This window comes from Vanacampus margaritifer, chromosome 11 (assembly GCF_051991255.1).
Source record: "Vanacampus margaritifer isolate UIUO_Vmar chromosome 11, RoL_Vmar_1.0, whole genome shotgun sequence".
Classification (NCBI taxonomy): Eukaryota; Metazoa; Chordata; class Actinopteri; order Syngnathiformes; family Syngnathidae; genus Vanacampus; species Vanacampus margaritifer.
Genome location: NC_135442.1, coordinates 17,869,739 through 17,884,806, shown reverse-complemented (window position 1 = coordinate 17,884,806; position 15,068 = coordinate 17,869,739). Strand labels below are relative to the sequence as shown.

The window sequence follows — 15,068 nt, the reverse complement described above, 5'->3', positions numbered from 1 at the left end:
CACTTTTATATTTTTATGCAGGATCGTGAGTGATCGGCGGTAACAATGAATAAATACACAGAGACTGATATACTGTGCTAGAACAAATGTGCCTTTTATTCCCTGCAAACAGCAATCAACACACTTCAACGCAAAGCAGCATAATATGATCATCATCAGCGCTTACCTTGACACTAGACCGGAGAGCCGACGGTCCGGGTAAAACGAGCTGCAAAACGGCTGGGCGATCGTACATATCCCACAGCTGACTCTACCCACACCGTGTGCCGCTCCGTCTTTTATTCGTTAACAAAAAGTTGTGAGCGTGAGAAACCGGGCTGGCCAAGCCCTCTCCCAGGCACCCTCGAAAAAATGTTTATGAAGCAGGGAGGACTGTAGTATAAACAAGGCATTCACTCCCAGGCACCCTCGAAAACATGTTTCCGAAGCAGGGAGGATTATAGTATAAACAAGGAAGAGTTCCCAGGTTGATTCCGCCCTTTATTCACAAATTGTTGGGCACCTGGATTTGTACAACAGTTCAGGACAACAACATATCCTTATATAAGAGGTTACATGAGGACATATCAAACCATGGTTATTTTCCCTTCACACCGTCACAACACATCAAAAAATTATTGATACTACGCAGGGTACTCGTTAGCAACATAACAATGAGGATTGATTTTAATTCATGTAGACGAGCTTTGAGTTGAATTTTAATGTATGAAAAGAGGTGTATAAGTTTGATTTGAATGATTGATGAACAACATGCAGTAAAACTCACACGTTCACAATACTGTGGAACAAATTACAGGAAACTGAATTTACGTGTTTCAGTAGGTGCTGCTGTTTTGGTTAACGTGTATTATGATGTCTGAAAAAATATATATTATTATCATTATACTTTCTTATCGTTGATGTTTTTGGACAGAATAGCGAGACATTTTTTTAAGGGAAGCGTTTGCACCCAATGAATAATTGGAGCACAGCTGTATTAGTGGAAAACCGCACTTTGAGGAAATGTGAGACTGATGATTTTGCCAATCAAAGGAAGACAGGAATCCTTTGTCTTCTGCCAACTGTTTTGCTGGGGTAAGTCGGTTTGTTGGCCACTTCATTAGGTACGCAATCAAATGAAAGCTGTATCGCTACTGAATGACACTGTCAGGCAAGTATTAAATTAACAATGTGAATATGATTGTTTTTAGTATAAAACAGTACTGCTGAACTGTTCTTAATATTTTTGGTTACTTTAGCGCCACCTGCAGGACACAGGCGTTGGGTTTGTGTTGTCTTTTCAGCCAAGCAAAAGGCGATTGGCTGCTCTGATGTAGAAGCAGATGCTTGTGTGCATCCCTTTCTGCCTCACAAGCTTGCCTGCCCTGTTTGTTTGCTTCACCGCCATTGCCATGGAAACGCAAATGAACTGTCTTTCTGTGGCAGAAGACATTGGAATAAATGCATTTACCCCCTCAAAATTCGATACACTAAAATGAAAATGTGGGAAAGAATTGTTTAATTTTGTGCAAAATATTTACAGCTTTTGCTCCGAAGCTCGAAGTTGAGCTGAGTGGCAACAGAAACCACTCCTTAGTCTGGGCTCTCAGACCATGAGAAAGACAATTCTGTGGTCGGATGAGGCAGAGATTGAACTCTCGCTCATCACCTGATCAATACCATCCCTACAGTGAAGCATGGAAGTGGCAGTATTGTGCTGTGGGGGATGTTTTTGAGTAGTAGAAACTGGGAGACAAGTCAAGACAAGACACCCTGGTTGAAAGCCTGCTCCAGAGTACTCAAGACCTAAGACTGGGGAGACCTCAGACTCTAAGGACAAGACAATGAAGGAGTGACTTCAGGACATCTCCGGAGAAATCCGACGATCCCCTTCAACCTGATGGAGCTTGAGAGGTGCTGCAAAAAGGAATGGGCGAAACTGCCCAAAAATACTGAAACTTGTGGTATCATATTCAACTTGAAACTTGAGGCTGTAATTACTGCCACAGGTGCATCAGCAAAGTATTGAGCAAAGACCATGAACACTTATGTACATGCGATGTCTTTTTTCTTCTTCTCATTTTTAATGCATTTAAAAACATTTTTTTTTAACTTTTTTGATGATATCATTATGGAGTGTTGTGGTGGGAAAAAAACGAATTTAGTCCATTTGAATACTTTCCGGTTGCACTGCATGTTAGTATGAGTCTAACATGAAGAGCTAAAAGGCGCCACCATTGGTGCATTTATTTACTCAAAAAACAATTCATTCCTGGATGTGTTCTCCACTTGCTTAAATAAATACCGCAACCCAAATAGACTTTAAATTTTAATTGCTGCAACACACACAGCCTGCATAGACCTGGCAACTGAAACGCTAACATTTTAACAGTGGGTTTCAAAGACAAATATTGACCTAAAAGAAAAGTATTCCCCCGCATTGCGGCATAAGTGTCATGAATAGTCAACATTTGTAATTGCTACCCCTTCAAAAGGTTTATAATTGCATATAGATGCCACAATTTGGCAGTAAAGCACAAATTTCGTCTAAATGAAGCTCCCCAATTCACTTCAACATAGTTCCTTGCGACCAAGATGCCACAAATAGGCACGGAAGTAACCAACCGGAGGACCAGAATCGTGCCTACACTCACTATCTAGTGGCTGTTGTTCCTGGTGAAGCCTTTTTCATTTTTCGATGCTTAAATGGATACTTGACTCATTGAGCCACTTTCAACAGTAAGAAGATAATATATTTATAATTAATTTGGACACTTCATTATTTTTAATGAAAATTTCATACCTTTAAAAACGTATTTTGCTACTTGCTGTTGACTAAAGATTCTATCGCCTGTGTTGGGGATCGATCACCTGTTTTTTTCTGGGTTTGGTCAGCAAAGTGAGCCATGATTGGTCGTTAGCTATTTTCTCAGCAAAGGTGATGTCTTCTTAGTGGCAAAATAATTTTTTAAAGGTATTAATTGTTCATGAAAAATAATGACGTTATCACATTAATTATAGAAAAAATATTACCTTCTTATTGTTGAAAAGTGGCTCATTGAGTCAAGTATCCCTTTAAGTGTCCTTGGGTGACTTGAAAATAAACAACAAACGTGGTGATGTACACTTTTTATGGGTTTCAGATAAAAAAAGAAAGAAAGAAAGAAAGAAAAACAGTGGAAGATACATGCTTTTCATTTTCACAGGGAGCAAAAGCATGAAACTAATTGTGACTACAATAACATTTCCTTCAATGGACTTTCTCCGCATAAGTGTTAAGAAACAGGTCAAAAGTCCAACCACTGATAATAGCACATTGTCATAAAAGTCATAAAATACCAAGTGCTGGTCAGTAAAGTAGAACATGTCTTTAAACTCATCTAAATGTATTTTGTCATTATTATATATTATACATTTAAAATGCATGGATCCTTCCAAAACTGTCGCACAATTTTGGCAACATTATTGAAAAATTTAGCATTTAATTGATCATTTTTTGGTTGATGTTTTCAAGAAGAAATGGATAGTAAACCGTCATCCATTTTCATATAATTTATTCATCCAGCTGAAATGTCATCAGTGCACTTTTTGTGATACATTTGATTTGTCATATATTTTTTGCTTTTTTTGGCGCAACCTTATTACATATACTCGGGCACCCGAAAAACTTATTTCAAACCACATGTGGGGCAAAAAACAATTTAGTCAGCTAGTGAGTGTGCAGGTTGCATGTGTCTGTGTGTGTGTGTGTACGTGTGCATGCGCGTGTGTACGTGTGCATGCGCGTGTGTGTGCCATCCAGACATCCAGATAAAACCAGTCTGTCCACAGGCAACGGCAGTGCAGTAATCCACTATTTGTTCATTCAAGTTCAAGTTTATGGCACAACCTTAGGTACATTGTGCTTCAGGTCAGGACACACCCTACTCAGATGCGTGCTCCTTGCATGTGTAATAAATCTTAGTTAATAGACAGCATCATTAATACACACGCACACACACAAGTTTGTTTTACTATCTTTGTGGGGCCATCTCATTAACATAATGCATTTCCTAACCCCAACCATCAAAAATGATTGGCTACCCCTATTCCTTACCCTAACCTCAACCATAACCCAATTCAAACCTAAACTCTAAAACCAAGTCTTGACCCTCAAAAAGAGGTCTTAACTTGTAGGGCCCAGCAAAATGGCCCCACATGGACGGGTGGGCCACACAACTCTGTGAAATCCCAAAATGTTGGCCCCGCTATATGACAAAAACAAGACCACACACACACACTTTAAAACTGTGACTTGCTGAGCCTGTAGAGCAGACGTGGGCAATCTCGGTCCTCGAGGGCCGAAGTCCTGCAGGTTTTGGAGGTTTCTCACTTCCAACACAAGCTGATTCCAATCAACAGGATTGTTATCAGGCTTATGCAGAGCTTGCTGATGAGCTGATCATATATCAGCTGTGTTGGAAAAGGGCAACATGCAAAACCTGCAGGACTCCGGCCCTCGATGCCCACCTCTGCTGTAGAGGATTGTCCACCACCATTTGCCCGCTACAATCATGGCTACTGACTTGCTTAATTTTGACTTTTTGTAAAAGAGGCGTCCAAAAAAAAAAAAAAACGTAATTCTCTTGATTGGAATGGTATTTGACATTTAATTCTTATTTCACAAAAGCACATCTCTCAAAGTAATAACATAAACGCAAAAAAATACAAGATAACACCCGTCGAAAAAAAATTCCTTCCCAATCAGTAACACCTGTCCCCCAGTGGAACCCCAATTAAGTATTACCTGGCCACCTGCCCATGGCTTAGGTAAACAAACAAAAACACATTGCCCCCTAGTGGTTTGAGATAAAAAACAATTCAAGCATGGGACTCCTACATAGCCCATTTGCTTATTATGTTGCTTACCAAAATAGCAGCACCCAGCGAGCCACAAAAGTCTTTGTTGAAATGTTTTATTATTCTTCTTAGTAAAGCAAGGTAGCACATTTCATACACAAGGAAACTCAATGTGCTTCAAAAGCTCAGCACCTAAAAGCATCTACAAATAAAACAGCAAAATAAATTTAAAGGCAAAGCAAAGAAAACAAACGTAGCTTACGAAAATTACTAAAATAACCTACATTAACAACAAAATTTTAACCTGGATTTAAAAGCATTTACACACTTGGGGCTGACTTCACTTCTGTTGTCAACTTATTCCATTTGTGTGCAGCATAACAACTACATTCTGCTTCACCATGTTTGCTTTAAACCTGGACTCCTCTAATTGTCCCGTGTCTGCAGACCACAGAGCAAGACTGATTTTATATCCAATTAACATTTTTTTTAATGTATTAACAACCCAAACCATTAAGTGATTTATAGACAAGTAGTAATTTTAAACTATATTCTCCAGGGGACTGAGAGCCAGTGTAAAGTCTTTAGGACTGGAGTAACTTCTGATCACCTTTTTCAAGTCAGAACCTGAGCTGCAGCATTCTGAATGAGCTGCAGCTGTTTAATGTTCTTTTGAGGTAGTCCAGTCACAAGACGGTACTGAAGATTAAGTTGCATTTTTTGCGAAAAATTATTTTTGTCTGTAAGTATCCTTTAGGTCTCGGTTTAAAGCACTTCACATATAATATAACATTTATTATTCTAAGCAAGCATCATTATTTATGAAAATATAAAATACATATATCATCATTCTCAAATAATTTATTATCCTGTGGTTTGAGTCTACAAAAAAAGTCAAAACATTTGGAAGTACAGTACGTACTTTTTTTCCATCATTTGCTCTACAATTTAATATTCTGTATAATGTATAGTAATAGTTAGGTAATTATAAAATATAGGGAATAACAATGATAATATTCTTCACTGAACAATTGAAGGCTTACACCCAATAGATGCCAGACGTACCCCTACACACTATATATATCCATCCATCCATTTTCTTAACCGCTTGTCCTCACAAGGGTCGCGGGGGGTGGTGTGGAGTGTGTGTGTGTGTGGGGGGGGGGGGTGCCAGAGCCAATCCCAGCTGGCTGCGGGCAGTAGGCGGAAATAATACTATATTTTAGATTTTGAAGGCATGCCTAATTTTGACGTCTTAAAATGTTTCAAGCAAAAGGCCATATGTGCTGTTTCTAAAAATGTCATTGAAAGGTAACAAAAATAAACTCTCCATTGTGTCCATTAGGGAAAGTCGACCTCCTTCAAAGGTTCTTTTCCACCCACCTGGAACCCCCTCGTCAAGTTGGACTTCAACAATCTGTTCAGGACCTTTGACAAGATGGGCAAGGAGGTAAATGCTTAACGCACTCGCGTCACCTCCATGCTCTTCTCCTGTTCTATATTCAATCAAAACTGACCGACCCTTTTGCTTTCAGATCCCCAGAGAAGCCCCCTGGAAAGCCCCCCATGCTGAGGAGTGGGACCATATGAGCATGCAGCAGCTCATCGAGAAAATTTGCTGGACCAGGTACCATGTCAGTTGGCTACATTTGTATTTAAATGGTAAATGGTAAATTGACTGAGCTTATATCATTAGAACACGTTAATTACTGTTGATATCAATGCATAAAAACAATCACACATCTCACTAACATTTTTAACTGTCGTTTGGTGACGGCGGAATGTGTGTCCTGTCAATTCACGTCAACTTCCTGTGTATACTTTTCTTAACACCAACTCCTTGATTGTGTGTCGCAAAAAAACACAAAAAGCTAAGAAAAAGCCAAATGAGTACAGCTTACAGTTACACAGTTCTCACGCGACGCCTCGTGTTTGCAGCGCCACTCGTCGCTTCGCCACGTTGTTTGTCAACGTAAACGTAACCTCTGAACCTCATGAGGTGTCGGCCCTCTGGTTCCTGTGGTACATCAAGCAGTCAGGAGGAACCCTGAGGATCTTCTCCACCACCAACGGGGGACAGGTATGATGACTCTTACCGCAATACGCACACTTGAACTGGCCAATGAGGCAGTCATGATCGAGCACTGTGAACTCTGCCTAGTAACAAGTGGCCAATCCGAGCAGTCCCCTTGACCTACATTGTTTGATCATAAATTGTGAATGATTTGCGTGACTTGTTATAATGTTACGAAAATGAGGTTGCAATTTTTGAATTTCAAGATTCCCACACTGTAATGAACACAGCAGTTATTCTTCTAATAGTATAACTTTATTCTCTGGATGTTATTTTTGCTGCAATGGGACATCTACTGTATATTCTTTTGTATCGTGACTCTATTCTCATTACATTGATGGACTATTTGACCAAATAAACAAAAAAATACATTTAAAAAACTGCAATAAGTTAAATATCCTTTGGTAAGGTTTACATGTTACAAAACTTATTTAGTCATATACCTTGTAGTCTCTTTTATTATATGATTTATACAATATAGCACGTCCGCCTCCCAGTGCAGAGGACGTGAGATCGAGTCCGGGCTTCGGCCTTCCTGGGTGGAGTTTGCATGTTCTCCCCGTGCTTGCGTGGGTTTTCACCGGGTACTCCGGTTTCCTCCCACATTCCAAAGACATGCATGGCAGGTTAATTGAACACTCCAAATTGTCCAAAGGTGTGATTGTGAGTATGGTTGTTCGTCTCTGTGTGCCCTGCGATTGGCTGGCAACCAGTTCAGGGTGTACCCCGCCTACTGCCCGAAGCCAGCTGGGATAGGCTCCAGCACCCCCGTGACCCTAGTGAGGAAAAGCGGTCAAGAAAATGGATGGATGGATGGATGGATTTATACAATAATGGGTTATCTATTGCATTATATTTTGTTATATAAATGTATATAAATACTAAGTCCATATGTATAAATATATAGAAAAGCAAAATATATAAATCCTTACATAAATATATTTCCATTTTTATAATTGTATTCATTTATTCTAAAAACAACAGTGCTTATTAGTGAAAATTTGCATGTAGAGTGGACCGCCCACCGTCTATTTTATTTCAATATTTTTCAATATTTTTGTTTGTTTTTTAATTTTTTGTTGGGGTTTTTCCCCCCCATTTTCCCTCCTTTTTCATGGAAATATTAATGTTTACCAGTATTTGTGACAAATTTTGGTGATTACATTTATTTATTTGTATGTTTGTTTTGTTTGTGGAGTTTGTCATCTACAATGAGCAATGAGCCTCTTCCCTGCTCTCATGGATATTGAACACGAGCCGTCGTCCGATAATTTGAAAGGGGGGGGGGGGGGCTTGAAAAGCAGAGATAAGAAAAGTACTGATATTCTTTTCTTAAGTAAAAGTACAATTACTTGTTTAAAAAACAACATTGGTAAAAAGTACTCACTCAAATAATTACTCAAGTAAAAGTTAAAAAAAAAAGTACAGGCTCTGAAATGTACTGTATTTTTACTGGATGTTTCCTCTTACGTCAATTTGAAAGATGGAGCAAAAATGAGTATACAGTGTTCCCTCGCTATAACGCGGTTCACTTTTCGCGGTCTCACTGTATCGCAGATTTTTAAACTGCAATTCTGCATGTATTTTTTTTTTTTTTTACAGTAATGGTACCTATTTTAAAATTTATTTAACAACCTTGTTTTGAAAATGTATCAAGTAAAAAGTACAGATGCTCATGTTAAAAGGAAAGTACAAAGTACTGATAAAAACTACTCAAGTAAAGTAACAAAGTATTTGTACTTCATTACTTCCCATGTCTGTTTGAGAGATGTTTGTTTATTTAGGGATGGATGTTAGGACAAAACACAATTCGAAATAGTTACATGCTGATTGCTCTCTCCATCACCAGGAGAGAAAATTTGTGGGCGGTTCGGGTCAGATCAGCGAGTGTATGGCCAGAGAACTCGGTGATCGGGTCAAGTTGCAATCTCCGGTCTGCAGGATTGACCAGAGTGGCGACATGGTGGTGGTGGAGACAACGGACAAACAGACATACATGGTAAATTGTTAACACAGCTTTTTTCCATGACCTCGCAACATACTTTCAGGTGGCAAAAGACCGATCCTTCTCGAATGGCACTACTAGTAAACAAAACCCTTCCATGTCAATTGACCAAGGCAGAGTGATTGAGGGGGAAAAAAAGTGTTTATGGAATGCTTACTACTACTACCGCCAAAGTTTGTGAAGTGTCAGTCAAAAAACAGTTACATGAGCTACAAAGTTACGGACGGATGGCTAGCCACAGGTAAGATGCCTCAAAAATAGACATGGTGGAATTTCATACATAGTTAACATGATCACTCAGGGACTGGCTCATTAATGCTTTTTTGAAGGTGAACTCAATTATGTGCTGTAGACTTCTCAGATCGGCATCCACTCAATCTAAACTCATGGTCATGTTAAAACCAATGCTGTATTCTTTACAATGGAAACTGCTGCTTGCTAGCCTGGGCATAGACCTTCATTGTTCCTGGATTTAACGGACACGAAAAACCAACTGACCCTGAATTCAGCAGATAGAAAAAAAAGTCCACTCAAAACATCCCTTCTAAAGTAATTGGTGCAGTCCTTTACTTCCAGAATTGGCCATAATTCCATCAACAGATACAGAATGGTGATGGGTTGCTAGTCCTTATGGCATCTAATCTGACCAGATGAACCGGTAGTGAAAATAAAGCACTAACATCGTGGCTCATCAACATGACCAGATGCACACCATCATCCTCCCCCATTTTGTAATTGTAAGTACTTGGCATATATAAGCTGGGAAACAGCACTTGAGGTTTTTAAGCCATGAAATAAAAAAATCAGCTCTAACGGACAATCCCTTTGCCCAATTATATCTATGTCCATTATATCGAGGTTCCACTGTATTTCTTTTACAGCTAGGCAAACACTGGCTAACATTAGGATTTCCTGACATTAGCAACATTGGCATTGTTGAGACACTCAAAGTAAAGTCAGCCCAGCCAAACATTTTATACTCCAGACATGTGGAAAAAATGTCTTCCACAAACCTGATGATGGAGGTTTGGTTCTGAGTCAGGCCCTTTAGAAGTGGCTACTACGCCACCAGGCAGTCATCTACTTTCTCTATTTATCCTCTTAACCCACAGCTTCCACCACATTAACTCCTTCACTGCCATTGACGGCTATAGACGTCAAAAATTAATTTGAACTATTTCTATTTAACATTTTTTCCACTTTTGTTAACAAGATTATGAAAACCTAAAAATAAAAAAAATACTGTACATTTAGAACACATATAAAAATTTGTGATTAATCGTGAATTAACTATTGAAGTCATGCAGTTAATTACAATAAAAATTTTAAATGCCTGTCACGATTTTAAAAAACAAAAGAAAAGATTATAAAAAATTAGGGGCGTCAGGCGATTACATTTTTTTATCATAATTAATTGCATGACTTCACTAGTTAACTCATGATTAATCACTAATTTTATATCTGTTCTAAATGTACAATTTAAAAAATCTAGGTTTTTACACTCTTGTTAACAAAAGTGAAAAAAAGTTAAACTAATAGAAATAGTTCAAATAAATTTTTGACTATAACCGTCAATGGCAGTGAATGAGTTAATTTTGAATTGTATTTATTTATTTTTTTTCAGGAGCACCTAAACATTTTGGGTAATTATCTGACAGTACAACCCCAAACACAATAACTTTCTGTCATAATGTTCAGTTCCGGTCAGCGATATTGTCACTTCCTTTTGTCACCTGGAAGTCTGCTGGCGGTTCATATTATATCTCCATGTATCTTTGCAGTCGCGTCACAGAGAAATGAGAGCTACAAGCGCAATAACCATATGTTGCTCTGTGCTGCCATCTGCTGGCTTTTTTCTTCTTCAACAACCTCAGGCCAAGTACGTGATTTTGGCCATCCCTCCATGTCTCAACCAAAAGATACACTTTTCCCCCGAGCTTCCCCCACTGAGGAACCAGCTAATCAATCGTGTCCCCATGGGCTCGGTCATCAAGTGCATGGTGTACTACAAAGAGAACTTCTGGAGGAAAAAAGGCGAGGGAGAATCTGTCATTTGCTTTGTATGTTGTTTTTTTTGTTGTTTTTGTTTTTTCATCAACTTTGGGTGGGCTGTGTTCAGGTTTGTGTGGCAGCATGGTGATCGAGGAGGAGGGGGCGCCCATTGGACTGACACTGGATGACACAAAGCCTGATGGCAGCGTGCCAGCCATTATGGGGTGAAAATAGACATCCAGACAAATAAGAAATGATAATACTGTGAACACTCAGAACTTCAACATTGGCAGATGAACTAGGAATCCAAACTAAAATAAAGGGGGAAAAAACATATTTAGGCCATAAATACATAACAAAATAATGAAAAACACTAAGTACAGCCCTAAATGACAAACAACCTTATGTATTCTAACACCGCTGTATAAACTCATTCATTACATTAGCTCAAACTAGCCACCATTCATAACCTCAAAAGGTCAAATGTCGAGACCGTCATAAACCCAACAGTCCCTGCACTTGAGTGTACAATTGAACATTAAAGGTGGTTTAAAAATAATGTATTTTGTTCCCTCTGGCAGATTTATCCTGGCTCGCAAATGCAGAAAGTTATGCGGGCTCACCAAAGAAGAAAGGTATTACTACCGTTGTGACAAAAGATCAACACAAATTTTCACTTCCGTGCCTAAAATGTTCTTTCGTGTGTAGGTTCAAGAAGATCTGTGAGAGCTTCTCCAGAGCGCTAGACACTGAGGAAGCTCTGCATGTGAGTTTGGAATCCCAAACAAACAAATGAAAGACTGCAATCATTTACAATCTATGTAAACACTACAGTATGGGCCTCATTTACTTTAAAGGTTTGCACTCACAAAACTGTGCACAATATTGATTTCTTTGGCAAACGGTGTAGAAGCTGAACTGCTAACCATAAAGATGCATGACTGCAAATACCAACGACGCGTAATTGACACGCAGAGATTTCAAGTTGATTGGGTGGATGGATGTGACGACTGCACTCAACTTCATACAACTCTCCTAATGCTAAGCCGTGTGTCAGAAAGAGAGAGCAAATGCTATTTACTGAAAATTTATATTATTATTAGGGGTGTCAGGTGATTATGATTTTTAATCTTAATTAATCGCATGACTTCAATAGTTATCTCATGATTAATCACGTATTTTATATGTTCTAAATGTACAATAAAATATTTTTTATATTCATAAGAGTATGAAAAATAGTCTTCATACTCTTGTTAACATAAAAGTGGGAAAAATGTTAAATTAATAAAATTATAGCCTCATATTTTAGTCATTGATACAGTAATTTCATAATAATTCATAACATTGAGTTAGAATTAAAAAGATGTACTGTACTTTCAAAAAAAAGTGTGATATATTAGGGGTGGGAATCTTTGAATGTCTCACAATTCGATTTGATTACGATTTTTGGGTGTGCGATTCGATTCAGAATCGATTTTTGATTAAGAATGATTTTTGTTTCAAAATGATTTGATTGACAATGATTTTTGCTTCAATCTATAGATGTGCAAGGAATTGTAATGATCTACTCCAGTCTGACTCGCTAATGCTAATCAGCACGCCACTCGTTGCACTTATATCACTCGAAAGAACGGCTCCACACTGCAAAAAACAACTATTGGAATAACTTGATCGTGACTTTTTTCCTTCTACTCTATAATGTGGCTACAACTTAACAGTGTATTAGACCGCATGGAACCACACTGCCCCTAAGTGGCCAAATCGGGTACAACATGAATAGCGCTCTAAATAAAGGCGCACACAGACAAAGACAAGACAGTATAAAATAATTTAAATAAAATAGATTTTGGGACATTTAAAATAGATTCTGAATCGTACTAAATGAGAATCGCGATTCTTATGAGAATCGATTTTTTGGCACACCACTATGATATATGATTTGTATTGAGGTAATTTTTCTGCCACTAGGTGGCATACTTGCATTTGTAAGACACTGGTGACACCTCAGTGTATTTTTCTTTTCATAATAAGAGCTATCTAACCTTTAACATGAAGTAACTTGTGAAATTCTGCACACTTTTAAATAAAAATTTAATTATGTAAAATACAACTTAACCCCAGTCTCCACAAAGGTATGCATTATTATTACATTTATGACTGCAAAATTTTGACGTGGACGTTTCTGCTGCGTTGCGACTGGAATTCCCCCAGTACAGGCTTTCCAAGTAAGGGGCATTAAAAAAAAATTTGTGGCGTTAAAGGAACTGTAAATTATCTCAAAATGAACGCACTAATTTTGACACCCCTAATTTTTATAAATGTATTGAGCTGCAGCATACCAACAGCACGCACCCTGTTAAGAGTGACAGTGAACACAAAATATAGCACCTGCTATTTGGGATTTAAGTAAATCAGGCCATTAATGTGTGCACCAGGCGATCCACTACGAGGAGAAGAACTGGTGTGAAGAGGAGTACTCAGGAGGATGCTACACGACCTATTTCCCCCCAGGCATCCTCACCCAGTTTGGAAGGTAAGCAGAGCGGGTAAAGGAGCTGTGTCCATGGTGAACAGCAGTTAAAGCCTCTCCATGTCTTCCTTGCAGGGTGCTGAGAGAGCCGGTGGGCAGGTTGTACTTTGCAGGCACAGAAACCGCCACTGTGTGGAGCGGCTACATGGAGGGTGCTGTCCAGGCTGGAGAGAGGGCAGCCAGGGAGGTCAGAACACACACAAAATATCAGACAATGTTGGGAAAGTGGAATACGTGCACACCTTGAGTATATATTAGTAGACGGGCGCCCCAGTGAGAATTGAAGTTCATCACTTGATGAAGCGATAATATTCATGTCAAATAGTATTCATGGCTCTTTCTTGCGACGGCGTATTAGGGCCACTTACAAATATATATTTTTTCGAGGGCAGGGGCAATATTCCGAGAAAAAAACTCGCAAATTTACAATTTTTTTCTCTCGCAAATTTGCGCCTTTATATAGTGGCAGATTTGCGAGAAAAAAACTCGAAAACTTACGACAAATACACGTAGCGTACTACTCGACTGTTTGTGCCAATACTTTTCAGTCGGGTTTCCAAATAAGGAGATAGTAGCCTAATTGCTTTAGCATAGATTAACCATATCATTTTAAGCATTCGCTCTTTGAACCGTTGTGTACGGCCACTGCCCAGCGACAAAGACGCCTCGCTTTGCGAAGGTCCACACCCGGACGATCAAGCATTTAAGTTAATTTGTTAAAATGTATATTTACTTGTACATTTATGTTTCCAGAATTATTATTTACACGTTCATACATTTTGTTTCTGGTTTTTGTAGAAGTATCTAAGTTGATGTGTCGAATCTGCTGCTCTCCGTCATTCACTAGCATTTACCTAAAGTATGCTAGCATCTGATTGGTTAGTGTTTAGTCAGCTGATAGGCAATCAGGAAGTGTTGTCGCTCTAGCTGCGGGGAATGACGAGTAAAGTTTAAATTTAAGAATGAATCTGTCTCCAACCTGCCTTTTCATTTTATAAACAGTGTCCCACTAACCACCAACGAATCCTCACATGATTAGACTATAGCTACGCTACGTGTATTTTTCGTAAGTTTTTGAGTTTTTGCTCTTTGCTGGGCCAAATGATGCCTTTCTTGACGCACATGATATTCATGCTAATTCCCAATACGACTAAAGATATATATGGCTTGACAGAATCTCCATTCTTCTGGGTCATGCTGAGTACCCGGTGTCATGCTAACGTTATTAGCGTCATGCAATACCCTCTTACCTCCTCTATATAACAAGATTGGCTGCCACTCCCTTACTATCACCAGAGATCAGCTTGGCTTTGTTTGCCTAATTGGAAGACATCCGGCCTACCTTCATTCACTTTGATGCGAGAATACTGCAAGCTGAAAGTCACTTGTGAATGCATCCATGTCTCATGTGTCCCTCACACATCCCGTTAAAGACACATTTAAAGTTTAGTGCACTCCATACTTGGACTACTTAATAGGCTTTGTTGAAATAATATTCCCTTGCACCACAATTCTGTTTCTATATCGCTTTTGTCATCTATACAAAATTCATGTATTTTGATGTTAAAGTGTTTGTAGCATCCCCTTCTTATTTTCCCGAGTGTGTCTCAAGTGTCTCCTCCACAAACACTGTTTGCATTTTGGATGAA

General features: G+C 38.8%; 1 protein-coding gene across 3 annotated transcripts in view; it reads left to right on the top strand.

The window, feature by feature from the left end:
- Window positions 1-15,068, top strand: part of mao (monoamine oxidase) — a 38,763-nt gene that overhangs the window by 16,078 nt on the left and 7,617 nt on the right. For all 3 annotated transcript variants that reach the window (XR_013295947.1, XR_013295948.1, XM_077580253.1), the window contains exons 4-13: window positions 6,164-6,268; window positions 6,354-6,445; window positions 6,757-6,898; window positions 8,742-8,891; window positions 10,772-10,931; window positions 11,017-11,113; window positions 11,471-11,524; window positions 11,598-11,655; window positions 13,325-13,422; window positions 13,495-13,606. Coding sequence is in view for 1 of the 3 variants with exons in the window: in XM_077580253.1 (XP_077436379.1) it covers window positions 6,164-6,268; window positions 6,354-6,445; window positions 6,757-6,898; window positions 8,742-8,891; window positions 10,772-10,931; window positions 11,017-11,113; window positions 11,471-11,524; window positions 11,598-11,655; window positions 13,325-13,422; window positions 13,495-13,606 (1,068 nt within the window). In the remaining 2 variants the exon portion in view is untranslated. The remainder of the gene's footprint in view (window positions 1-6,163; window positions 6,269-6,353; window positions 6,446-6,756; window positions 6,899-8,741; window positions 8,892-10,771; window positions 10,932-11,016; window positions 11,114-11,470; window positions 11,525-11,597; window positions 11,656-13,324; window positions 13,423-13,494; window positions 13,607-15,068) is intronic.